This window comes from Anarhichas minor, unplaced genomic scaffold, assembly GCF_050575085.1.
Source record: "Anarhichas minor isolate MPS153535 unplaced genomic scaffold, ASM5057508v1 ptg000055l, whole genome shotgun sequence".
Taxonomy (NCBI): domain Eukaryota; kingdom Metazoa; phylum Chordata; class Actinopteri; order Perciformes; family Anarhichadidae; genus Anarhichas; species Anarhichas minor.
In genome coordinates, this window is record NW_027466501.1 from 2779437 (window position 1) to 2806917 (window position 27481).

The 27481-nt window shown below is 41.8% G+C and overlaps 2 protein-coding genes across 2 annotated transcripts; one reads left to right on the top strand and one right to left on the bottom strand.

Moving 5' to 3' along the window:
* Positions 1 to 10093: 10093 nt before the first annotated feature.
* On the top strand, positions 10094 to 20089 carry krr1 (KRR1 small subunit processome component homolog). The gene is made up of 10 exons (XM_076076018.1): positions 10094 to 10225; positions 10982 to 11157; positions 11819 to 11953; positions 12130 to 12255; positions 14591 to 14674; positions 17622 to 17678; positions 18494 to 18664; positions 19003 to 19080; positions 19351 to 19447; positions 19558 to 20089. Exons 1-10 carry the CDS (start codon positions 10150 to 10152, stop codon positions 19716 to 19718), a joined length of 1161 nt encoding a protein of 386 aa, XP_075932133.1. The 5' UTR covers positions 10094 to 10149; the 3' UTR covers positions 19719 to 20089.
* On the bottom strand, positions 15874 to 25233 carry glipr1a (GLI pathogenesis-related 1a). The gene is made up of 6 exons (XM_076076019.1): positions 24997 to 25233; positions 24046 to 24294; positions 23773 to 23885; positions 21552 to 21637; positions 21235 to 21261; positions 15874 to 21056 (listed from the first exon to the last, which is right to left on the bottom strand). Exons 1-6 carry the CDS (start codon positions 25165 to 25167, stop codon positions 20902 to 20904), a joined length of 801 nt encoding a protein of 266 aa, XP_075932134.1. The 5' UTR covers positions 25168 to 25233; the 3' UTR covers positions 15874 to 20901.
* Positions 25234 to 27481: the final 2248 nt, after the last annotated feature.

A 27481-nucleotide genomic window follows, 5' to 3' on the forward strand; every position in this document is an offset into this window, starting at 1 on the left:
ACTTTCATTGGCTGTAGCTCCCTCACAGACTCCCCGTCCAGATATTTAGCATGCTAGTTATGCATGCTACATAACTTCTCGACTTGCGTCTTTGAACACATATAGCGCTCAAGCGGAGTTTTGCGAACGGAAACGCTGGTTTGCCACTGATGTGGGGCTTTTGTTGGCAAGTGGAAAATCAGAAGTAAAGTATACAACTAAATATTTCCCATCGAAAGAACGAATCATGTCTGATATGAAATGCATCAAACAATGCAATCTTGAACCAGAATCCAGTATTCACAAATGATCCAAGAATAAACATTGCTACCGCTAGAAAAAGTAAAATAGAAAAATTGTTAAAGAAAGAACTGTGGAGACACTCACCACTTTACACCATAACCAGGAGACATCATCACCATGGCTACTGATGGATTCCTTGCTCGTCCATCTGTGTTACACGCGTCCCAAAACATCTGCTATGAAAGAGATGACTCATTCTTCTGTACTTGATTGATGCATCATATATGGGTTTTATACCCATATATGATGCATCAATCAATACTATAAGACAATGAGATGCATTAAGCTGGGGACAAAGTGATTTATATTCCAACTTTACTGTCAAACCCACTATAAAAATGCAGTGTTGTGTAGTGTTAAGGTTTTTTTTTTTCTACAGCACATGTATAGCGCTGCACTTGAAAGTTAAGTAATATGTACTGTGACAGATATTCACATAACTGGTTGGACTCTTAATTAGAATATGTGACCTTAAAAAACATCTTGAATATTAGTCAGACGGCAACCTCTGGTTGAAAAAAGAAGTCAGATTGTATAGTCTATGAGAAAATGACTCTACTTCTCTCTTGATTTATTACCTCAGTAAACATGAGTTTATGGTCTCAATCTCTAGTTTCAAGTCTTCAATACAGCATGATGTTCATTTAGTAAATTATGGTCTATTTAGAGTCAAAATTACCATATAGCAGAGTATACTTTAGGGTGGGGCTTCCTTGTGATTGACAGGTCGCTACCACGGGTTTGTTCAGTCTGGGAGTTGTCCGTGTTTTCATCTTACAACTTTAACCCTTTCACTGTGTTTTCAGCTAATGAAGGTTAATTGTAACATTTGTTTGGCAAAAAATGTTTTGTATAATTAGCATCTTGGGTATTGGCACAAAAAGGGAATAGTTACTCCTCCCATTTTCATTTGATTTGCTCTTTATTAGGAAAATGATCAGTGACATTTGTCACTTATTAGCTTCTCAGGTTTTTCACAGCAACTCTTAATTATTGTGTCGTTGAATCTCTTTGTCAGTGTGTTTTTGTAGACCATAAACCCATTATCTATCACTGTTCATGTATAACCCGATACGGTGTGCATCCAGGACCTCACGGTGTGTCTGAGCTCAGATATCGCTCGAACGACTCCACCGCCCAGTGGATGCCACACACCACCCACCAGCCAGCTGTGGCCTTTTTATATGAGCTGTCTCTGGAGAACGGCACCACCGTGCAGAGCAGCCGCGTGACCGACCCAGAGCTGCGTCTCCCGGGGCTGGAGGAAGGGAAGACCTACGTGCTCAACGTGTGGGAGGAATGTGACGGACAGTGGGAGTCGAAACATTCCCACGTGGGTTTTGAGGGATCAAATACCTCCTTCGAGCTCCATATGAGGGCTGCTGGACATGTTCTGGACGAAGGTCAGTCTGAGGTACCATTGGTCCAACACGACTGCTGTCGTTGTGTGAGGTTTTTGGTTATGATATCCTTGATTTGATTGATAAACATAACCCAATGTGTTCTACATTTTTGTGGCTTCTGTAGTTCTGCAGTTTGATTTCTCCCTTCTGGGTCTCACAATGGTCATGCCCTGGTCCCTGCCTGAGGATCTACAGGATCACGCGTCTGAACCAAGAGCTAAAATGGAGAAGATTTACAAAGATAAGGTGAGAGAAAATATTTTTTCTGTTTCCTTCCTGACCGCCAGAGGCTATGCTTAGGCCTTTACCCACCGGGGCTGTATTTTTCATACAAATTAAATCTCACGTCAATATATATATTTTTTGAACTGTTGTTTTTGCTAATACTTTATCACAAAACACAAATATTAAGCACTGAAAAAGCAGCAATCTTTTTCCAAGCAAGTTTTGGTGAGTTTTAGCACCTCGAATAAAGGCATCAACCAGTCACATTGGGCAAAAACTGACGTTCAAAAATATACATTGCAGTGTAGAACAACATGGAGGCCCTATAGGCCAAACCAAGACGGCAAACTGTATTACTCCTTAAACCCTTACAAAGGCAGCGCAGAACAAATTCACTTCTGTTCTCACCTTTCACAATAAAAGCACTAGACATATACACTGCGTAACTAAAATTCACCTGCATGCCTTTCTCTAAAAGGAAACAGATGCTGCTCTGGTCAATATGATCCTGGTAGTTGATCCTCTGCTGCAACTGTCGCAAAATTTGTATCACTGCCAGTATGACTAGATTTCATGAGAATTATTCGCAAGCGACTACATCGCATTTTCATTTTGTTTATTCTTTACGCTCTTGCTGTGTAAAGACCTTTAGACTGACAAAAATGTTCATTGAATTGTTTTTGTGTTTCATTCAGGTGCAGGAGCTGTTGAAAGACTTTAGTCAGCCAGCCCGCGTTGAGCTGGCCTCCTTTGAGCCTGCAGACGAGCCAGATAAAACAGAGATTCTGTTTATGTCTTTTGATGCATCCCAAACTGAAGGAGACGTGCCCCTGTCTGTTGAGGATCAGCTGGATTACATTCACTCCCTGAAGATTGACAACATAACGGTCACAGATGGGGTCATTCACTGGAAGGGTAGGTGATGGCGAACAACCAGCTTGACTGGTTGAAGTATGTGATAGACTTCAAACTAAGACTCTTTACTTTAATCTTATTTGCCTCGACTTTTTGTCAGGTCCAGATCTGTGTGCTTCCTCCAGGCGAACTTTGTGTCCTCGTAACTCTCTGTGCATCAACACTCTGGGCTCCTACACCTGCGTGTGCCAACATGGCTACTACGACGTTAGCTCCGTCATCGAGCCTCCTGTGGCTTCATATCCAGTCTGCAATGGTAAACTTTTTAAAGTTGCATATCTTATCCAAAGAAATACACGCTACCTTTTTAAACAGGTGGAAATTCAGTTCTATTTATATTAATTCAGTTAAAGGATGAATTCTATCCTGTACATTTGGTCCTCAGGAATACAATACTGACACTTCTTTATTATGAGCACTGCAGAATATTTGCCACGTTTAAAGGCTGTGGACATCAACAATAAGTTAACCACAGTGACTTTTTCTTTGGGTTTACAGCCTGTTGTTAGGAGTTCAGAAATCAGGGTGACTGTGATTGGTTGGGGCTACTGCCAATTAAGAGAATATTTAAAAATTGCTTCGTATCTTCTTGGTGGTAATTGTTTCGTCCATTAATCAAGTGATAAAGTATTTGACTTTGTTTGAAAGTAACTGGGAAAGCTCCCAACTTCTCTGTCTAAATAAACTGTTCTTCAGAAGCCAGCATCTGGTGGACACTGTGGCTTTAGCATTCAGTTATGTTTCTTCTGTTGCTTTTTAAAAACAAACACTTCTACTTCTGTGTTATCATCGCCTTAAACAATTGCGATTTTTTTTTTTTGACTCTGGCAGAAAAAGGCCTTTTCAGCCAGTGTCTGGATAGAATGGTGACCGGTGGAATAGCAAAGCCCTACCTGACTTCTTACATCGGGGGAGAGGTTGACGTGAGGCTGAACGATGGCCGGTGCACTGTGGATGAGAGTGAGGTGTTCTACTACTTCCGCACCTCACGAAAAGCCTCCGAATGTGGAACTCGGAGGCGGGTAAGTGACAGATTCTGTGCAGCGACATGCAGGGCAGCACTTACTACTTGAAGTAACGATAACATAAATACAGATGCAATGAGAAGAGCCTTGAATCATCAGTAATTAAGAAGCCATAGATTTGCCCTGTTTACCCCAAAAAGCTTATTTTCACATACCAGGTATGGTTACTGAGTGACCATTTGGAAGTTCAGCAAACTACATGTTCCCTAAACTGCAGCAAGTTGGTGAGACCCCCAGAGAAAATTGGACATGGCATACATTTTTAACCCTTTTGTGCTTTTTGTCTCTTTAAAAAAAATAAAAAATAAATAAATAAAAAACACCAACCCTAGAAGCCACTAAACAAAAATTGAGTTCAGAGTCGTGGGCAGTTTGTCTTCCCATAACAACATATCTGGATAATGAAGTGCTGAAACTGTAAAGAGCAGCCAACAACGTGTGTGTGTGTGTCCAGGTGAACAAAACCCACATCGAATTGCAAAACAATCTGGCTGTGACCTTGACCAGAGAGCAAACCATTAGCAGGCGGGATCTAAAAGTCGTCTGGAAGTGTGTCTACCCACGACACTATGTTCGCAACGCTCAAGTCAGTGTGGACATGGAGTGGTGAGACGAACGTCCTCGCATTCTGTCTCTTTGCCTGAATTTAAAGAAAACAGCATTGTTAATGTATGAAGGACGGAAACAACCAGAACACATTCTTTCTGTCGTTGTAGGCTCTCGTCCATTTCCCTGGTGGAGTTCAACTCTTCACTGCAGCTGGGCCTAACCATGACCCTGCACACCGATGAGTCCTTCACCTTCAGCTACAGGGATGCTGTAACCATGGAGCTTGAGGACACCCTGTTCTTCCAGGTGACCCTGCAGACCAACAACTCCTTTGCGTCAGATGTGCTGCTGCAGGTGGAGTCATGCTGGGCCACTGAGGGCACCGACCCACAGGACGCAGTCCAGGGTGTTCTTCTTAAGGATGGGTGGGTGGAAAAATGTCACTGTTGTCTTGGTTTAGTGCCGAACGATAATTCATGATTATTTATCGTTATTCAAGCACAAACTACTTAAAGTTTCTCTGAAAATCTGCTTATTTTGCACTGAAGTTGCACTGAAAAATGCTTTTTATTTGTCAAGTATTTAATTCACACAAGAGGATTGTGGTTATTTCATATAGACTATTTATTTACTTTGGTATTGACTTACCAGAAAACATACCATATTGCAATATATATTGTTCTCAAGATATGAAATTACCTATGTATATCAGGATAGAAGATTCTGGGCATATCACCCTGTCTAAGTTCAGTGCGTAGATAGTTTCCTTTATTGATGCTGTTGTACGTTAACGATAGTATTTCATATATCTGAACCACCTTAGCTGCCTTGGATGATAACGATACTGAACATCATCCTCTCTTGTCCCCAGCTGTGTCGTTGACAACACGTTCCACTGGCTCTCTGTTAACGGCCGGGCACAGACGAGCAGATTTTCCATTCAGATGTTCACCATGCCCAAAGGGCTGCCCCTCTACATCCACTGCCAGGCCAACGTATGTGGACATGTCGAGGACTGTTCAAAGGTAAACTGAAGGGTCTGAGGTAGACCGGCTAACGTTTTGGACCAATTACATGTTACTGGTTACTGGTCTATTCTAGCTACTGGTCTATGCCATCTAATGGTCACCTTCCTCGGTCCATGATGTTGCCCAAAACGTGTCCCATGCTGTTGATGCTGGCGCTGCTATCTTCAAGGAGTCTTTAAAGGTTACCTTTCAACAGAACAGCCACACATACTCATCAATGGAAATCTTTCAGAATTTAAGGCTGCAGCCAATCAAGTTACAGACTTTCATGTAATCTGTGGCATTAACTGCAATTGGGAGACTTTCCTTCCCTGACTTGAGGCTTTGATCAGTGGTGGAAGTAGCAATACTGCAATGTAATGATACTCCATTACAATGTGTAAGTAACAACTTACTGTTTTAGTTGGTCAAGGTGGAGCTATTGAACTGTTTCATACAGGCTACTGTTGGGTAACTGTGATAGGGAAATCATTATCTGTTAAATTAAGCTGTGAAATAGAGATGGGCCGCTGTGTAAACATTTCTAAACTGGTTTGATAAACAAACACTGCTCTGAGAACGTGTCATAATGACAAATGTCGAGGAGTGAAAGTCACCAACTGAGCCTTATTTTGCACTAGAAATGCACCAGCCAGCAGCGCCCTAAGAGGTCATTGAGCCGGACGGGCAGAGAGGGGAGACGAGCTGCTGTTGTGTCAGCTGGACCTCTGGTGGTCATCAACAGGAGAGGGGTGTCAGGAGTCCCACCATCTGACTGTGAGTGCATGTCACATGATCGCATCATCCTGCATCTGTAGTTATATTTTTCTTATTTCATAATATGTATGTTACAATGTTTATGCTACAAACAATGCTTTTAAATTTTTTTTGTATCTTTTTGACAAGTTGGAATGTGTTTTTCACTAAATTGAAAAGATTGAAGTAATGTACACTGATGAACCCTGAAATATCTCTCATACAGTTTTGTTTGAAATGTGTTTTTCACTATCATAAGTCTAACGTTCAGTGTGAGGTGTGTACATGCACTCTGGTTACACAGTTAATGAACTGACCTGTGTGCATCTCTTTGCAGGGGCAGAGCACATGACTATGATCTCTATTGTGGCCGGATCAATAGGCTTTTTGGGGGTAACCATACTCTCAGTGAGCGCAACCAAAGCAATCATGACTTACTATGAGCATCTACGGCTGCAATAAAATGTTTGGAACACTATCTGTGAGTGTGTTATGTTGATCATGAAGGAGAACAGTCTTCTGATGCAGAACATTATTTCTAAAAAGACGGATGTTACAGAAATGATCTCAATTCTAATGAAAGTTTTTACACATGAAACTGAAGGTGAAACTTGGGGTTTGAAAAAAAGGAAATGGTGAGATAAGAACTATTTGAATATTACACAACAGGATAGAGACAAATGCTACAAACAATCCTTTTTGTGCATTTATAATCCTTATAATAGTGATGAGGTAACAAGGATTAATAGTGGATAAAGAGGACTTCTTAGGCTCGATGTAGTAGAACTATGACTAGATTATGAGCCCATGCGGTCAGTCGTTCAAGTGCTTCTCATGATGGGTGTTCTTTCTATTTCCCTCTATCTGGTGACCAAAACATGAACTAAACTGTAGCTGTGACACTGACCTAACCCTCATGTTGTAAAATAAGCTTCCCAATGTCTCTTCTCTCAACCTCACAGTTCTTATACTTCACTATTATCCTCAAATAACAATTTTGCTAGCTGTGGCGAGCTAGGTAATTCAGATGTTAGCCTCATGAGTCTGTCAGAAATTTTCCGACTCCAACTGATTCCGCCTCCAAATGCATTGTTCTTGTATTGCAATGTAACGCTAGTGTTACAAATGTAATAGGAAAAATATAGGATTAACATAACCCTGTTAAGCTGTTATTGCAGCGGTGTGCAGAACTTTGTCTCGTAGGCTCAAGCGAAGCGCATTTATGTTCCCCAGTTTAATATTGTTTTAACACACTCACCTATTGTGTTTTAGTCAAATGACCCGTTTCAAGTTCAAATATTTCATAAATATTATCCGCATTAAGCTCTGAGCTTTGGTGGTTCCATGACTCCAACCATTTGGTAAGTTCCCTCAAGTTTAAGCCTATAATATTGAGAGCTGTGCAGCAGTGCTGGGGGAACAGAACCCCTTTGACGAGTTCCCACAACAGCCCATGTCATATTAAGCAAATATGGAGCTGGGGAATGTCTTTTTGAGGTTCCCTATTATGTGCTTTATAGAGCAGAAGAACTTATAAACCTGGGAACATTGGACCCTTTGTCAAGTTCTCGTTATGTTCCATATAGATCTTGGGAACATGGGACGTTGGGAACACAATGCAGCCTTTCTGTCACCTTTTTTAAAGACTGGATATCATTAATAATAACAAACGTACACAGGAACATCATTGCAACAGCATCACCACTGCCTCGGTCTGAGGAAGGTTTTTGGCTTCTGGAGGGATACTCAACTAGACTCAACTAGAATGGGCTAAGGCCATGTCCACATTACTCCGTTTTTGTTTGGAAAGGCATATGTTTTGCTACGTTTACACTGAGCGTCCACACTATGCCGGAGTTTTAGAGCACCGTAAACGGAGGAGTTTGAAAACTCCGGGGTTATGTTTTCGTGTGGACGGACGAAACCGGATACATTCAGAAACGATGACGCCCACACGCACGTTCGCTACTTGATTGGTTCTTAGCAGTCATGACGTATCCTTCCCTGATTCGTCACATGCCTATCACGTGACCCTTACCCTGAAGCTCACGAACAACATTGATTACCGATCGACTACTTTATTATTTTTTTTTTTACTAAGCAACCAATCTACTTCGTGTTTACATGGTCACGTGATATCCGTTTTCGAAGGTTGCCGTGTGGATGCAGATCAATTCGAAAACGATGCTGAAACGCCCGTGTGGACGGAGATCATTTCTATTTCAAAACTCCGAATCCAAATAGAAATGGAGTAGTGTGGATGTACTGTAATTATATTATTCTAGCTTTAACAAGTTTTCTTTTAGCTGTACCTGGGCTGGTTCAGTGATTAGTACTGTTTGCATTCTTTGTGTGTGTGATTAGAGTTTCACCTGGCCAATTGCTCTGTGAAGTGGGAGAGGTGTGACTTCCACTCCTGGCAGATAATGAGCAATCAGTAGGTAGCTATACTTAACCACTGCTGGTGGTTTGAAGCATCAGGCAAATGAAGGCTAGGGCGAACAAAGGCTGGATTCTCCTGGACCTGTCTGCGGCGTTTGACACGGTGAACCACCAGATCCTCCTCTCCACCCTTGAGGGGATGGGCGTCTCAGGCTCTGCATTCTCCCTGTTTGCATCCTACTTGACAGGTCGATCCTACCAGGTGACATGGAGGGGGGCCGTGTCGGAACCACGCATGCAAACTACGGGGTAAGACCACATGCAGACTACAAGGTTCAGTTCTGGGCCCCCTTCTCTTCTCACTCTACACAACATCTCTGGGTTCTGTTATTTGCTCACATGACTTCTCGCACCATTGTTATGCCGACGACACCCAGCTGGTCTTGTCATTTCCCCCTGGTGACACTCAAGTGGAGGTACGCATCGCTGCGTGCTTGGCTGACATCTCAAAGTGGATGGCGATTCACCACCTGAAGCTCAACCTGGACAAAACCGAACTACTGTTCCTCCCAGGGAAGGGTTGCCCGCACCGAGACCTGTCCATCACCATTGATGATACCGTGGTGAAGCCAACTCTGACTGCGAGGAATCTGGGTGTGACCCTGGATGACCAATTGTCATTCTCAGCAAACATTGCATGGGTTACACGCTCCTGCTCTACAACATCAGGAGGATTCGCCCCTTCCTCACTGACGAGATGGCGCAGGTGCTCATCCAGGCTCTTGTCATATCCCGCCTGGACTACTGCAACTCACTACTTGCCGGTAGACCTCTAGAGCTTGTCCAGAAAGCTGCAGCTCGTCTAGTGTTCAATCACCCAAAGTTCTCCCACACAACTTCCCTTCTCCGTTCTCTACACTGGCTCCCTGTAAGAGCTTGCATCCATTTTAAGACTCTGGTGCTAGCCTACAGGGCAGTGAAAGGAACTGCCCCTTCCTATCTCCAGGCCGTGGTCAAGCCCTACACCCTCGCCTGACCACTCCGCTCTGCTGCCTCGGTGCGATTGGTTGCCCCGTCGCTCAGAGGTCCCTGTGGCCAATCGACCCGGTCACGGCTTTTTTTCTGTTCTGGCTCCACAGTGGTGGCATGAACTCCCCACTGACGTCAGGACATCTTTCGGCGCAGGCTGAAAACTCGCCTCTTCAAGAAGTACTACCCTGAGCCTTCCACTTAGCACTTATTGTATTCTTATTAGTTTGTTGCACTTATTGTATTGGTTTGTTTTTGCACTGTACTGTACTTTTGCTCTGGTTTATGCTCTTAGATGCTTGTTTAAAAAAGGAGATGCACTTATGATTTCTGGTGTATTCAACCTATGTTGAATACACTTACTGTAAGTCACTTTGGATAAAAGCGTCTGCTAAATGACTGTAATGTAATGTTTCCTCTCTGACCAAGAAGTGAACCAGCTCTCAAACTGCAGGTCGCAAAATACCTGACGCTGTAGGACTTGGCTAACTCCAGAAGATGGCAGTAGTGCAACGCTAAGGGTCCACGCTACCGTTAAACTCCAACGAAGAAGAAAAGCCGGACCCTCCAACAGCAATGGCGTCCTCCACGACGGGAGACGTGCTGAGTGAAGCACAAACAGGGAAAACATCGAAAAAGACGAAACACCAAGGTGAGTTATTGATGATGCCGAGTTGAACACTCATTTTTGACACTCAGCGACTCATTCACTGTGAAGCAGAGCTGAATGTTGTCGCCTTTTTGTGATGTGGACACATGCCTGTTGCGAAGCACGCATGAATTAGCTTTAAGCTAGCAAGGGAGCCGTCGTGTGTTGGAAACATTTGTTGATATAACACTACCTATACACATTTCCCCTGGTTGGCGTTCACGTCACACCACGGAAAACTAGAGAAAAATAATATTTTTGTTAATTATTTTTTTAGTGGAAGTCTTTAATAGCATCCCCCAAATAACAACTAAAACTCAAAGCAAAAGTTATCCCCATGTTCTTTGCTTGTACATGGAGAAACTGTCAAATACTCTTGCTGGGGTCAGACATAGCAAACACACGAGTTGTTGCACATTAGCTACTGTTTTATGAAACACCCCTCTAGTATAGAAGGTCCTTACAGTTGGCTAGCTACCATCCACGGCTGCTCTTTTGAACCCCTCATATTTTAATGTTCCTCTGAACATCTTTGACAGAAAAGCAATACTGCCATGTACTTAAACACCTGTGTTACAGCAATGGCAGCATCACTCCTAAAACAACCAAAGTACAACAAGACAGGGTGCTTTATGTGTACGTTGGTATCTTGGACAGACCGTTTCTTCCATGTTGATGGAGGAAATGGTATTTGGATTCTCTGTGGGGGAAAATAACAGGTTTCAAACTTTCCATGTTTCTGATATCTGCGTCATGCAGTGGATGAATCTGAACTCCTGACTGTTCCTGATGGATGGAAAGAGGCGACTTTCACCAAAGACGACAATCCCCGGGGTCTGCTCGAGGAGAGCAGCTTCGCCACCCTCTTCCCCAAATACAGAGAAGCCTATCTGAAAGAGTGCTGGCCACTTGTGGAGAAGGCCTTGGGGGATGCAGTAAGTTCACCGAGTCAGCTCAAGCTTTTTCCAGACACACAAAGTGCTGAAAATGGACTGCAACGTTATTGGACCAAATATGACAAATTTATGCACATAGAATTTAAATTTCATGGGTCACTTAAGCATAGGGAGATAACAGCAGGGTTTTTGAAGAGGTGGACTATGCAGCCCAAGGCAGTTGAAGTAATTTTATGACCATTCTTGCCCATTTTGGATCTTAGAATTTATATAGACATAAAGAAAACAAAAAAACATATTTGTGCTGATCAGAGCTGCAACTAATAGTAATTCTACTCTTCTTTTGATTATTTTCAAATAATCTATTATCAATTCATACTTTAAGCGATGATAATATTGAGGTTGCAGGAGGGTGATTTTATGAAGATATTTGTTGTCAAAGTAGGATACGTATTGAAACTAACTAAATTAAAAAAATTAAAACAGGCTTTAAAATGCATGTTACTTTTAATGAGTATTAAAAGTAATGTGTATTTTAAAGCCTGTACATGACCCCTCAGTATGCACATGAAAATTAATTTGGCTGGATTACTTAATTACCGTCAGGCTGAATTGCAGCCCTGCACCAAACAGTTTAATTTTGTTTTAAACACCTGGTGGTGTTCAGATCTTACCTAAGGTGGATTTTTGTTCTTCTCAGCACGTCAAAGCCACTCTGGACCTAATTGAGGGAAGCATCACAGTTTGCACCACAAAGAAAACTTACGACCCTTACGCAATCGTGAGAGCCAGAGATCTCATCAAGCTGCTGGCCAGGAGTGTCCCGTTCGAACAGGTAACGATCCGAGGACACTGCTGTCGTCTACGGGTTGTTTGTCTCGTGGCACATGCCACATGTAGATTTTGTTTCCTGCAGATTGCTCCTTGTGCTTTTAGAAAACAAAAGAGTGATGCTTATGTATTCGGTCGTTTTGCTTCCCTGTTCGTACTGTTTTTTTTTTTTGCTTCCAGGCAGTGCGGATATTACAGGATGACATGGCATGTGACATCATCAAAATCGGGACCCTGGTGAGGAACAGAGAGCGGTTTGTGAAGCGAAGACAGCGGTTGATTGGCCCCAAGGGCTCCACCCTAAAAGTGAGTCCCACACTAATATCAAGCTTTCAAAAACACACCTCACACCTGCTGGGAAGCAGCTCTTATCTCAGAGATACTGCTTTCATTTCATTGTTGGTGATTGTTAAAATGTTTGGCTGTGAAACTCGGTGGAGCTTTTAACTGGGTGATAAGGGACATCTGTAAAATTAGCAAAAAAAAAACAAGCACCACAGTTAAACCATCTAAGACAGGGTTAGATGAAGACTAACTTGTCTTGTTTTATTACAAGACAAGTAATAAAATTAGCATGTCCTCTAATGTGTTTACAGTTTAGAATAGTTGCAGGTCATGCCAGAGAAGGCTGTGGTGCTAGAAAACTTACTGCAGAAATAAATATAAAAGAAATGTCTCCAGACACCTGATACTTTTTTTTTCCTGATATGCATGTTGACTCTAGAAAATAACGAAAAGGAAAATAAAGTCACAATATTATGAGAATTTATTCTTTTCTTTCTCAACTGAAGATCCCATTACTCCGTCAAAGGGTAACCCCGTTTAATATAAGGGGAGGAAAAGTCTGAATTGAAATACAGTGTGAACAAAGCCTCAATGTTTTGCTTACTGAGTATGCTCCCTGGACTTGAGGTCTTTCTCATTTCCCAGTTTGTACATCCTCGATTCCTTTCCTCGCGTCTTAGTCCCGCCCACGGCAGATGGTTATACGTCAGGGGTGTGAAAATAGTTTGTCTAGGACAGGGGTCGGCAACCTTTACTATCCAAAGAGCCATTTCCCCTATTTTCCACCAAATAAAATTTGTCTGGAGCCGCAAAAGCTATTAGATATCACAGCTTATAAAGTTTTATATATAGTTATATTACATATTCAAGAACTATAGTTTGTTGTATTTATGAAATTATAGAACAAGAATAAAGACAATTCTTTTATTGACGGCTTTTTTTAGTGACGGTATCACCTCAAACTCCAAGATAAGTGTTCCCTTTGAAAGATTGTCCACTGTGCAAAAAATAACCGTTATTTATTTCCATGTTATTTTTAACCATGTCCACACTACTACGTTTCCATTTGAAAACTCATGTTTTGCTAGGTTTACACTGAGCGTCCACACTACGCCAGAGTTTTCAAAGCACCTAAAACGGATATGTTTGAAAACGCTCCCGAGGACGGATACGTTTGAAAACTCCGGGGTTGCTTTGTCGTGTGGATGGCGTTTGGAAACGAACACATGTTCACTACTTGATTGGTTCTTAGCAGTCACGACATGTCCTTCCCTGATTCGTCACGCCCCTAACACGTGACCGTTTCTCGGAAGATCACAAACGGTCTTGATTATCGATCGAGTACCAGGTTAGTTTAACATGGACAACTGATTACAGGTGTTGCTGACCTTGATGTCTTTACTAGCAGCTGTTGTGCAGTTAAAGTCTGCATTTTTGTGGAGGAAGCAGCTGTTATTGAAGCGGCGTGACCAGCGGCATTATCAGCCCTACCGAGCGGACGTCTGAAGTCACGGTTAGCGGCTTTGAGGAGGACGGACACAAAACGGAGGACTTTCCTCTTCTTCTTATTGTTTATTCTTATTATTTCTTAACTATTGTGAAGTCCACACATAAACTATAAAGGAACAAAACATTGATTGCTCTCCAGTAGGACAGAGACTTCAGACAACTGCAGAGCTACGAGTGAGAACACAACAACAAAACTGAGGAAACGAGTGAGACGTGTGTTGACCACATTTATGTTTACCACATAATCTAGTAAAATTTTATGTGCAAGTGTTAATTTTAAAGTAAATATCATGTGAGAGAGCAAGACCCGCAGCACTATAACTAAGTCTGAAAAATATAACTTCTAAAACTTTCCACGAAATGTGTCTGAGTTTATAGAGGAAAATCTTAAGTATAAAACACGACCTTTCATTCTTAAATACTACTTTATTACTCGTATTTTTTAAACTAAGCAACCAATCTACTTCCTGTTCGCACCCAACCGCATGCCCAGTGCACGTGATATTCGTTTTCAGGCGTTAGTGGACGGAGATCATCTCGAAAGCGATGCTGAAAACGCTGTGTGGACAGAGATCGTTTTTGTTTGTTAAAACGAAAACATATTAGTGTGGATGTAGACTCGGGGAGCTGCAAAAGAGGGGCTGAAGAGTCGCATGCTGATCCGGAGCTGCGAGTTGCCGACCCCTGGTCTAGGGCCACAACGGTGTATTTTGGGAAAAATGTCACTAGGTGGCAGCATTGCTTGTAATCAGCCACACATTTTGACTGCATCGTTGTTGCTGTTAACAGATCCTTTATTTTTAAGTCACAAGTGAAATGCTTTACTTTGCTTTCCCTTTTTCTCCAGGCATTAGAGTTGTTGACCAACTGCTATGTGATGGTTCAGGGCAACACGGTGTCGGCCCTGGGGCCTTACAACGGCCTGAAGGAGGTAAGGACTTCACAGAGCCTATTTCTGTTCACAGGAGTCTACTGATAATATAAAGGGTGGAGAAACTGGCCTCCAGTAGGTGATTCACAGCTTGAAAAAAAAAGCTAAATGACTGTTGCTAAGCCCCACACTGTCACTAACTGCACTCATTGAAGTAGGATCAACAGACAGACAACGGATATATCCAGGATGTCAAACTGATTCAGCAGTGAAAACAGGTTAAACCGATAAAGATTAAGCTAAAGCTACAGATCACAGTGTAAATGTGAATCACCACATCACTTGGTGATCCAGACAGAAGGAAATGAAGGAACAACCCTGTTCCTGTAAAACCGGGTAGGTTTTTATTCAGCAACATGTGAATGCATTCAGTATACCTTCAGTAGCTAGTGTAGCATAGAAGTGTTAACGCTAGTTAATGATGCTGTGATCACTGCAGACCCATCACACCCTGGACACAAGCTGTTCCAACTCCTCCCCTCTGGTTGGCGCTACAGAGCACTGTACGCCAAAACCACCAGACACAGGAACAGTGTGTGTGTGTGTGTGTGTGTGTGTGTGTGTAAAGTATTCAGACCCCTTTAATTTTTCACTCATTGTTTCATTGCAGCCATTTGCTAAAATCAAAAAAGTTCATTCATTCTCATTTGCTCTGACATGCACTGTGAGCTGTAAGGTCTTATATAGACAGGTGTGTGCCTTTCCTAATCAAGTCCAATCAGTTTAATTAAACACAGCTGGACTCCAATGAAGGAGTAGAACCATCTCAAGGAGGATCAGAAGAAATGGACAGCATGTGAGTTAAATATGAGTGTCACAGCAAAGGGTCTGAATACTTAAGACCATGTGATATTTCAGTTTTTCTTTTTTAATAAATTTGCAAAAATTTCTACATTTCTGTTTTTTTCTGTCAAGATGGGGTGCCGAGTGTACATTAATGAGAAATAAAATTAACTTTTTTGATTTTAGCAAATGGCTGCAATGAAACAAAGAGTGAAAAACCTTTTTTTAAACTAAGAGCTACTTCAAGGGTACCGAGTAGTACGAAGGGCTACTTATTTGATACAAACTTCCTGAATAACGAAGTTGCACAGATCACCTTATAATAATAATAATAATATAATATGTGAAGAGACTGTTTGATCACATGTCAGTTAATTATTCCTCACAATAATTATTAAGAATGATTTCCACAACAATGATGGTATAGCTACACATATATATTTAAACATGCAACTTTTATTTCTGTTAATCTGTTTCAACATTTGAAAGTCAGAGGTATGACATCTCTGATATTTTTGTATCACATGATCAAAGCCGGTTACTTTTGCACATAGCGCCTGCTGGTGAATGATCCAGTGGTAATGTAGACATTTTGGGAAGTCTGGGTCACCTTTGCATTGCGCAATGAAGCCTACATGCCGGCCCGTCATCGCGGGAGCCCCGTCTGTTATCACCGACACCAGCTTTTCAAATGGTAACTTTTTCTCCACGAAGAAACTAGTAAAAAGTCTCGTCTATAGCCGAGCGGGGGATCCAACCCTCCGAGGCGTGCGAGCGTCTTCGGGCGCCCGCGTTCAAACCTCTAGTCTGGGCCTTTTCGGTCGGATTGTGTTGCCTCGCCTCTACCCCTGAGCCTGTTCCTAGGACTTACGGACCTGACGACGGGGTGCGCTCGCACCGGAAAGCGCCCGCCAGCCGGAACCTGAAAACCTAGTGCGGCAGCCTCGTCCTGGCTGTCCGCCGTGCGCCTCCGGGTACCCAACTCTCTTATGACAAGAAATATTGTCATTTTAAAATATACACTAATGCAAGCGTTTTTGATTAAAGAAGAACAGCAACTATTTTAGATGGAGATCCATGGTGACTAGTGCTATTTTTAGACCATGCCTTGCACTCACGTGGTCCCTGCTGTCGACAGGGTGCCTGCGGGCACCGTGTTGGCTACCTCTGCTTTACACAGTAGCGATCATATTTCTTGCACTAGCTATGCTGACTGTATGTGAAACGTTCCACTGCTGTGCAACAGGAATAAAATGTTTCAGCAAAAATGTCTTGTCTTCATGACAGTCAGAGCATGTGAATGCAGCTCTACTGTTCATCAATATAATGCTGTAACTCCGAGGTAATTATGGTTACCCAGCGATCGATGAATAAAGACACTTTACGTGTATTTTCCCTTTAACTCACGAGATGCAGGTAGCATGTTTTATACTTAATGTGAATATAATTCATACTTTGTTGGCATCTTATTCTGAAAATCGGATGTTCGTCTGAAGAAACCGGATGTTGTCTCACGTTAATCTTTCCGCTAAATTTCAAAGTCCTTCGCTCGCTCCCGATCTGTGCCGTTTGAATGTGTTTACCATGAATTTCAGCATATAAGTGCACTAACATGTAAGTGTCTGCTGAGTTGACCACGGAGATCTGAGTGTCTGCTGACTTTACCGCAGCGATGTCCAGTAGTCTCCATTCCTCCACCACTGCCAGTGAGCAACGGACTTTCAAAATAAATAAAAATTAAAAAATGCGTTAACGCCCTATTAAATAGTTGTCGGCGTTTATTAATGAATGCGTTAACGCGATAATAACGCGTTAACCTGCCCAGCACTAATATATATATACACTTTTTTTGGGATATATATTTATACTTATATTGTATATAGCTGTTAAATGTTTATACCTACATCTGTTCTATTTTTTTTACTGCCCTTTTTTATTTTTTATATATTTTTTCGTATGCGTACACATAAATGGCCAATAAAGCTGATTCTGATTCTGATGTCTAAACTGATATCCACATTCAGTCATGACAGTGAATGGTGAAATACTGAGTTGTGTTTCAATAATTCATTTCTCAGGCATATGATCTCATATGTCATTTGAAATTACATATCCCACAGAGGATGTAGAAGCATAATATGTTTGTCATGTCTCTGTCTTTTAGGTACGCAAAGTGGTGATGGACACGATGAAGAACATTCATCCCATCTACAACATTAAGGTACGTTCAAGCCGCTGACAGAAACCCGGCAGCTTTACTGGATGGATTAAAATGTTTGGACGGAAGCAATCGTGCCCAATGAAGATATTTTCCATCCTTGTTCTTGATCTCCTGACTGAAATTAACCCCTCTGGGTTTGAACGCCAAGGCTGGCTCAACCTGGAGCTGAGGGCATGATAGAGCCGCAGATGGTCCGCAGCACTCATTGTGCTCATAGTAGACCCATTCGTATGAGGCACAAGGTTTCATTGTTTTAAACTTCTCTAATTGTAACAACACTGGAGCAGCCGTGTCAGAGTAGTCCTGGGGACAGATGCTGAACAAACGGCAGACTGCTCTGAACCGAGGCGCTGCTCATCTTCATCAGATGATAGAACAAGCTCGAGGTTGCCCAACCACTTCTGGCCCACTTCTAACCACTCCCGTGTGGGGAGCTGCTTTTTACTCAGAGGCCAAAAACAAAACCTATGCTCCTCCATCTTGACTTGTCAGAGATGTACAAATAACTCATTGCATCCATGAAACGTTTGTAATGGTCTTCCTGGCAAGAGCAGCTGAAAAACATTTAAATCTTTTTTTAATAAGTGAAGTTTTCATAAACTTAAACATTGTCCCCATTTCCTGTGGTTCTTCCACCATAAAGGCCTACAACTGCCTTCAACTTAGAAGACTAGCTAAATAACTATTAATATATACATACAGTGTTAATAAATCTACTTTTGAGAGCAGGCAGGGCCTGTGGCGTGACAGAGTATCACATTTTTGTTACTTTTACTCCCACCACCACCAAATTTTCTGACGGCCGGATCCATCAGACACTGATGATCAAACAGGAGCTGTTCAAAGACCCCGACCTGCGGATGCAGAGCTGGGAGCGCTTCCTGCCCAAGTTCCGCCACAGGAACCTGGCCAAGCGCAGGGAGCCCAAGAAGAAGAGCGCGAAGAAGGAGTACACACCATTCCCTCCGTCACAGCCGGAGAGCACGGTCAGAAGCTTGCTTTAAACACCTTTATTCTAACATTCATAGTTGGTGATAACTGCCTCTGTCTCGTACATGGAGAACACAGTAATGTTAGCTTACTAGCTTCAAGAGCTAAAGAGAACCGCATGAGAATCGCATGCTCATACAACATTGTTTTCTATTATAAAAAAGCTATGCTCACAATAGTTATTTTAAAGATGATAAAAAAGATTGACCTTAATATAAACTGCCAACAAAACGGGGTCCTTCGTTTGAACCATGTTATTGAGACTCTTCTGCATATTGAGACTAATTTAGATTGGGATTGATTCTAGCTTTGATTTTTGTGGATCATCTTTTAGGTCGACAAGGAGCTGGCCACGGGAGAATTCTTCCTCCGTGAAAGTGTGAAAAAGAGGAAGAAGATGGAGGAGATCAAGGTGAGCACTGAGTGGATTCATTTCCTGCAGGGCTGCAGGTTCACATGCCTGATATTACAATAATGGTATCCAGCTGGGGTTTAGGCCTTTTTTCCTTCTGTTGAGAAAACGAAAAACGGAAGCCTTTTTTAAAATTAGCTTGATTAGTTGGCGTGATCAAATAAGTGCAGAGTCTCTGTAAAAGTTTGCCCAAACATGTTAGGACGAGGAAAAATGACATCGTATTCTGGAGAACTGCCAATGGTGTGACTCACTGTTCCTCTTTTTCAGGTGAAACAAGCCGAAGCACTGACCAAGAAGCAGGAAGAGCGGAACAAAGCTTTCATTCCGCCTAAAGAGAAGCCTCTAATGAAGAAGACCAACAAAGGTAGAAATAAGGGAGCAAATCTCCATCTGAGAACAAATATGTGTGAACCTGTGCACCGCAGTAGTCCAGCTAAACCCCCCCCCCCATTGTTTCTGTCACGGCTCCTACAGAAAGCAAGTTGGACATCGAAGCCATTAAGGAGAAAGTGAAAAAAGCCAAAACCAAGAAGCTGGGGGCTCCTCCAGTGAACCCTGCCCCCCCCACCGGCAGCACCGTGGGCAAAAAGAAAAAGAGCAAAACAAAGGCTAACCACAGACTTGCACCCTGGTAATTGTGTTGTGTACCATGTGATATGGTATTGGTTTGACATTCCTGTTGGACAGATTAAGGACTCTTGTCAGGACACAGGTAGGTGGGACATCGGACACACAGTGTGTGCTAGTTAGAGGATTATACTAAGCAATATGAACAGGAAATCCTCATATCTGGAGACCAGTAGTACACCAGTGAGTGATGTCATACATTGTCTTCTTTTCTGCCTCATTTGTTTTCTAACTATTGTCCAGATTTTGAATGGTCAGTAGTTATAGGTTTTCAAAGTATGTTGTCGTCCTTCCTCATGGCTGATGTGTGTTCAGGACGAGGCCGACTCCATCAGATGGAAATTGAATGAAATTAAAGGCATATTTTTAACATCCTGGACTTTAAGGTTTACTTTGATTCCTTTTGATCATGACAAACAAACTTGTGGTAGAAGTACTATTTGGGGGACATGATACAGGATTATAGGAGAGTCCACATTCATGGGTGGTCAGATCACAGGATTTGAAATTAGGTCCACTGCAGAGCTGTACTTTTCTTACTAATGAATTATTCATTGTTTCTTTTTGTCTCAGTTTATCATTCTGTAAACACTGACATTATTGCCTCATAAACAAAAAAATTTGCTAAGAGCTGCTTAGTTGCTCATATTGTTTGTCCAACTTTCACTCTTCTTTTGGCAATTTATTTATACTTTTTCTACATCCTCCACCAACTCCTGATGGACATATCTGGCTCTCTAGCTGCTCAACAATGTGCTATTTGCTAACTTGATCTGTCTGCGGTGCTGCTAGTGTGCAGTTGCCGTCTGTAACCAGGGTTGATGAGAGCAGCCAGCGTGAACGGAATGTTAAATGCTATGTAGAAATGTGGCAGTAATTTGACATTGTTGCTTATATGAACATATTAATTAGTGCAGCTTAAACCTAACGTAACTGTGGCTGCACACTACTGCAGTAAAATGAGCGAGCACAGTGGACAGTTTGGGCGCGTTCACTTTAGTTTTCCCTCCCGAACTTGAGGTTTATTGGGTTGCTTGTGTCCTGTCGGATGGCTTAAATCTGGGGCTAGCTAGCTCACTACAAAGAAGCTGGTGGGTAAAACGCATGCACTTATTCTCTGTTTATGTACAGCTCTGATAGGACTTGGCACTGGCTGAACAAGTCCGCGTCTTTCAGGTCACCTCAGGTGGTCTATTCATAGCAGAAGACCTCGGGATAAAAGTGGCGGACTGCATACGCTGCGATGAAGGTGACAATGAGGGCAATGGGTCGGGCAACGAGAATAGTCTCATAATTGAAGCCACTGGTAGCGGGTGCAGGGTCCCAGTCTGGAGTCCAGTTGTAATCTGGAAACACCAATGAAGTGGTTTCAGTATTCGTACTTTGCACATCTTTGTGGAATGTGGAATTCACTTATTCACTAGTACCATGTTTAAAACAATTACCCTTTAAGCAAAGTGTGGGTGTGTATTTTACAACCCAGTCGGAACAAACTGTCTTTTTTAGCTTATGTACCATACTTACTTTTCTGTGGATCTCTTTCTTGGCTACCTGCAAAGGCAAGATGACAGAAACGGTTAAAATACACACAAAAATGCATTGTGTGTTTGTGCCAGTAGGAATGCTGATAACATGGAGAAGCGCTTGTGTTCTTTGTCTCGGCTTCCTTAAATTTGTTGTCAGCCGTTTTCGAAATGATTCAATTGTAACAATCTAGAGGTCACAAAAAAAGCCAAATAAATAAAATGTGGTTTGGGTGAAAATATGCAAAGGTAGCCACAAATATTCGTGATTTGTCAGAACGAAAATCAAAACCAGGATATGAAGGACAAAATACTTACGGCAGAGATTCTTCTCACAGGTGCCTTCACATCCAGAGCAGCCTGCCCCTCCTTGTTTATATGGCCGCCTTCGGTTCACATTACCCCTGCACAAGGAAATATCACCCAAGTTAAATCGCTTTCCCATATTGTATGTAGCAAATCTTTGTTCATTCTGGGTTGATCTTTGCTCTGAACTTCCGCCCTCAATCTAATTGTTTTTTTCTGAAATTGAGGGTCCCCTGTATCCGTCACATTGTTATGCTTTGAGGTGTGTCCTCTCCTCGAGCTTTAGTCCCACCCTCTGGAGATGCTAGCAGAGGAGGTGAGGAAGACATGCGAGGAGAGAGGGGTCAGGAGTCAAGGGTTTAACAAATTAGATATTGTTCCCTCAGAGCGTAATTTTTAAGCAATATCAGTTGACTATAAAATTCAGCAAGAAATTTTGACAGTGGCTGCTACTGGCCGAAGACGTAGCAATATATATACACGCCAATATTGCCGTTGAGTTTCAATTGAGATATCGTTTCTCTTTTCTGCATTTTAGATTCATACTCTTGGATTGAATCTTGTATTCGTGATGGACATGGCTCCCGTTATTTCTGTATTGGAGATATACATCTTTGTTTGAGATACATTTGAAAATTACATTTCTATATTTGTGATGGAAAGACATGAACTTAACATTTCCAAACATGAACCTCATTCTGAGCTTAATGTTAAGATAGTTACTCTGTGGGGCTTCTATTTTGAAAGGGTGGGACTGGGTGGGTGAGAGGGGGAAAGGAGACATAATTGTAATGTTTGACACACATGTACAGAGATTATTAAATGCCAGGCTTCATCACAAGCATTCCAGTTAGAATTCATTCTGTGGGGCTTTTATTTTGAAATGGTGGGGCTGGGTGGGGGAGATGAGACAGAATCATGTTTGACACGCATATACAGAGGTAACTGTGTGTGTGTAACTGGTTGGAGAGGCATACTGATTTTGAACAAAACTCCTGCCTCCTTTTAACAAAGTCTGAGTGCAAAAATATGGGTATCATGATAAAGATAAGACTGCCGAACGCGTTGATGTAGTTTTTAATTTTTGTGGTGTTGAAAGTGTGAGCTCCAGGGCAATATACAAAACTGGTACCGTCTGCTTTCTTTGAGAAATTAGTGGTCAGATTTAACATGGAGTCGAATGGAGCAGTTGGTTGGAGTTCATGTCCCTCTTTGAGCCAAATGTGTAAGTCTGTTGGATTCCAGAGACATCTGTGTGCGACAGCACATTTCCAAGCTTTTTGGCCAAAAATGGTGTATAAAGAGTAAAAATTGTGGGACTCGGCGCAATTTGTTCATAAAAATCACAGAATACTTTTCATGCTCTGCTCCACTCTGACAGTTATGCCCTCACTCTAGCGCTGAACATTACGTGCAATACACACCTATTACAAAATCTGAAACGGACCCAACATTTTCCTGAAACTTAAACGTTGACTTAATTAAAACTGTCCTAGCTATCAAAATGCCCATTTGGCTCAATAAGGTCCAGCGTTTTGTCTACGTTTTAAACTTAAAATCACTGTTCTACGTTAAAGTATGGCTCGTCAATGTGGGCCCAAACTTAGTGTTTTTTTTTAGCTCTCTTCACACCGAAACCCCATTCAAGTGAATGGAGACATTTTGCTCCGAATTTCGGTAAAACAGCTGGGCGAATCGCTCTAGAAAATACATTGCACACGATTCCCAATCAGGCCGCACGTTTTGATGTATTTTTTTGCGCAGGTGTTTGCAACGCTGTGTGAGGAGAAGCGCAAAAAATAACCCGGAAGAATATTATTAAGCCCGATGGATTATATACAGTGTGCTTTGGCACAACTGCCTTGGTGATACAAAGCCACACTGAATTATGACATGTGGCATGTATTGTTATACCGCTGTATTTTATTATATCTGTATCTCTTACATGTATACTTTATATGTGGTTGCGGTGAGTACCACCCTTTTTTCACATGAAACCAGGCCTGAACTTCAGCCTGAATCACCAGAAGACAAATGTAATCACAAAGGGCATGTAGAGGACATTTGACATCACCAGAGAAAAATGCAAATTTTAAAATGTTGACAAAGGCTGACGGTTTTCGTAATCATCCGTTTTCGGAGCCCTTGAGCCTTGTTAGTGCACCCCTTAAATGTACAATGTTAACAGTTTTCTAAGTGATCAAGTCTGTATTGTTGGACATCTTCAACTCACGCTGTAGCATAGTTGCATACAAAAATGACACCCTCTCTAGAAGTGAAGCTTGTCACACCATTCGGGCAGAGCTGGGCGGCACAACCAACCTTGTAGCTGCTTCCCCACACAACCTGGAGACGAGGAAAGGGTTAGATTATGCAATGTAGACCGGTTATGACAAAATGAGCAGTTCCTTTTTTTTCTTTTCTTTTTAATAATATATAAACATTTCACCACACAAAAAAACCCACAAGCAACTCTCAGTAAGTTTCCAAAGAAGTAAGCACGCACCTGTGTGTAGTGGCCACAGATGTTTGTGCAGTTGTTGCTGTTGTAGTTGTAGTCTTGTTTTTCATCCACCCAATGTTTTATGGCCTTCAACACATCAAAAGATGATGGTGGGTATGCTGCCCATAAGTTTTCTCCTACAGAGGTGAAGGTAGGGTGCATGCGGCGGACATCTTTGAGGTAGGTGTTGTGTTCAAATACACAGTGCCTTGCCCACGCTCTTGCAGTAATGGCCAAGCCCTCGTCCCATGTCTGAGTGAACAGAGGTAGAGAATATGAAGCAGTTCTTTGGTATGAACCACCTTTTTTAATTGACACTTTTAAAAGGGTTGGTTCTCCCAAAAATGAATGGAATAGAGAGAAATACAAAGTTGTGGACAATAGCTCAGTCGCTAACCGGATAATAAAGTTAATTTAAAAGACGTGCACCATTGACTCATCTCCCATAATTGTTTAAAAACCCTGCGTCTTTTGTGAAGCCATTTTGTATTCAACCCTCCTGTTGAGGAAAATAGAGGAAGCTAAGATAGCTTCCTCTATTTTAGAGTTTCTGGCTCTTCATGGCCGCTACATTTTCAAGTTGCTTGCAATGAGTCAATGTGGCAAATTCATGTTTCATTGTGCACTGAATTTGAACCTTGCACAAAAGATTTGTGATTTCCTTTTCCTCTCAAAGTATACGTTAGCATTTATTTCCTAGATGGTCCAGGGATCTCAAGCCACTACTGTACCATTCTAAAACCAACTGAGGGTTGACAACAGACATCTTACTGAGAGGCGTTTTTCTAACTTGACCATTGCATTAATATTCCTTCAGAGTATTCAATCCTTACACATTAGATGTTCACATTATTTTGGCTGCCCGTTGCGGTGTTGGAGAGGGGGCTTTACCAGGTTTATTTGTTTAAGATGGTGATAAAGATAATGAGAAATCAAAATGGCCATCGTGCCTACCATGTACAGCATGTCGTTTGCAGGTGGACTGACGGACGACCGCGCGTCGTTGTGTCCCCTCACACATTCATCAATAAACTTCCCATCTGTGATTTCTGGCAGTGAGGCTGAACACTCTGCCGAGTCCAGGATCATCCAGGCCCACAGAAACATCCTCACCGCACTCCTCATGCTTCAAAGAATACGCCTGAGGCGAAGGCTCAGTATCTGTGGCTTTTGAAATACACTTTGCAGCCGTCAAAATGGAACAGGAAATTACACACTCAAGAGGAACAGGATGCATGTGCTACTTTTGTAGCACAGTGACAATATGTCACCTCGGGCACTTTTCACACCATGTGCACAATGAAGTTGCCATTAAGGGTTGAGAGTGTGATGTAGTTGGCTTTCAAAATAGGTGAGCAACAAGGCTGAACATGTTACTCATTGTTTTCCAGCTGTTGCCTTTTTGTTTGCTTGTTGCATTGCCTTGTGGGACATTAGTGTGCAACAGCACACTCAGAATCAAGGTTTTCTTTTGTAGTCAGCATTCTATGGAAGCCCATTTCTGCCACTGTGAGGAAAAAATAAAGATCCTGTTATCTCGAAATTTCGACTTACTATCTCATAATAATGAGATAATGTCTCATAATTTTGACTAAGTGACTGAGGCGTAGCAGATCACAGAAGCCATGGTGGAGAGGCAGTGAACCGGGTGAAGTAAATATACGGTTTGAGTTAATGACAACTATGTTCGTCACTGTAACTACAATACAATTCTCCAGTTCTGAGGTCTTTGCACTAGCTTCCTGTCCAACAAAGAATTGACTTTAAAATCCTGCTGTTGGTTTATAAAGCACTGAATGGTTTAGGGCCAAAATACATCTCTGATCTGCTGCTACCTTATGAACCATCCCGACCCCTTAGGTCGTCTGGGACCGGTCTACTTTCTGTTCCCAGAGTCAGAACTAAACATGGAGAAGCAGCGTTCAGTTTTTCTGCCCACATATCTGGAACAAAGTCCCAGAAAGCTGCAGGTTTGCTGAGACCCTCAGCTCCTTTAAATCAAGATTGAAGACTTTTCTGTTTGCTGCTTCCTTTAATTGAACCAGATTCAAGGATATTAATCTATTTCTGCATTTTACTATACTACTGTATTTTATTTCTTACACTTTTCTATTGTTTTAATGACTGTTTTTAATGTTTCAATGAATGTTCTTAATTGTTTTTAAATCTCCTTTACTTTTGGCTTATGTTTTGATGTTTTTAATGGTTTTATGTGAAGCACCTTGTTGAAATGTGCTATACAAATAAACTTGCCTTGCCTACAACCTTTTTCAAGTAAAAGCCTTGTGAGAGGAGGCGTTTACTCCACCATGGCTTCTCTGATCTGCTACGCCTCAGTCAGTTAGTCAAAATTATCAGATATTATCTCATTATTATGAGATAGTAAGTCGAAATTTAGAGATAACAGGATCTTTATTTTTTCCTCACAGTAGAATTTCATTCGTAATTTCATTGGCTATACGAAGTCTTCAGAACGATCGGTTGCAATTGGCTCAAGCTTTACCCAAAACAAGAGGGGCGGGCATTGTCTTTCAAAGCGGACTCTCGTTGGCTATTCCAGGCTGTTAACAGGAAATAGAAGCTTCTAATAGGTCAAATTAGGTGTCAATCGAAACGTCAGCATGCAGCCGCCATTTTGAGATACAGAGACCGTGAATGGAATTTACGTCGAAAACTACATAGAAAGTTAGCCATATCTGCCGGCTAATTTGAAATGATACAACAGCAGTCCGTGGGTATTTATGGACGTAATAATATGTTTTGGACTAAATATTTTACTGGATTGGATCGTCTTGACCCGTAGCAATCTAACAAGACCGTTTTTGTCGGACTTTTATGGATGGGGGAAATACTAAGCATAATTGGTGAGTTGCGTCGATATTTTAACTGCTTGTTTTTGGGTTGGTGGTCTGACAGAGATGTTGACTGTACCTGCTGTTGTGATTGTATATTGAAATGGTTTGCTCAAATATAATTACAAGAATCATAGCTTTCTAAAGAGATATCGCATTAGTACCTACCTTTTACATAGCAATTGTGTACATGACAGATGTACACTAAACACTCCAACGGCTGCGGGCGGGCCGTCAGAGTGGTAACAGATCATAAAAGGCTGACAATGTACCTTAAACCAGTAAAGGTCTTCAAGCATCAAGCTTTCCAATGAAAACATCTAAGAAACAGTGAAATCAACTGTCCTGAGCCAGTTTTTTGAAGAAAATCTTTGAAACTATGTTTACTTTCACAAAATCCACTTTTGGCCTCTTCCAAGCCTGAAACGTCTTTTAAGAGCATAAAAGGCTGAGAATGTACCTTAAACCAGCAAAGGTGTGTTAGCAACAGTTTCTATTGAAAGAAAATCTTTGAAACTGTTTACTTTCAGAAAATCCACTTTTTTGAAGAAAATCTTTGAAACTGTAAGAAAATCCACTTTTGGCCT

Coding starts and splice junctions, on each gene's coding strand:
- krr1 (XM_076076018.1), top strand. CDS start 10,150: ATGGCGTCCTCCACGACGGGAGACGTGCTGAGTGAAGCACAAACAGGG. Junction 10,226..10,981: donor GAAAAAGACGAAACACCAAG/GTGAGTTATTGA, acceptor TGCGTCATGCAG/TGGATGAATCTGAACTCCTG. Junction 14,675..17,621: donor CTTACAACGGCCTGAAGGAG/GTAAGGACTTCA, acceptor TCTGTCTTTTAG/GTACGCAAAGTGGTGATGGA.
- glipr1a (XM_076076019.1), bottom strand. CDS start 25,167: ATGAGGAGTGCGGTGAGGATGTTTCTGTGGGCCTGGATGATCCTGGAC. Junction 24,295..24,996: donor CAAACGACATGCTGTACATG/GTAGGCACGATG, acceptor CTGTTCACTCAG/ACATGGGACGAGGGCTTGGC. Junction 23,886..24,045: donor TCTGTGGCCACTACACACAG/GTGCGTGCTTAC, acceptor CCTCGTCTCCAG/GTTGTGTGGGGAAGCAGCTA.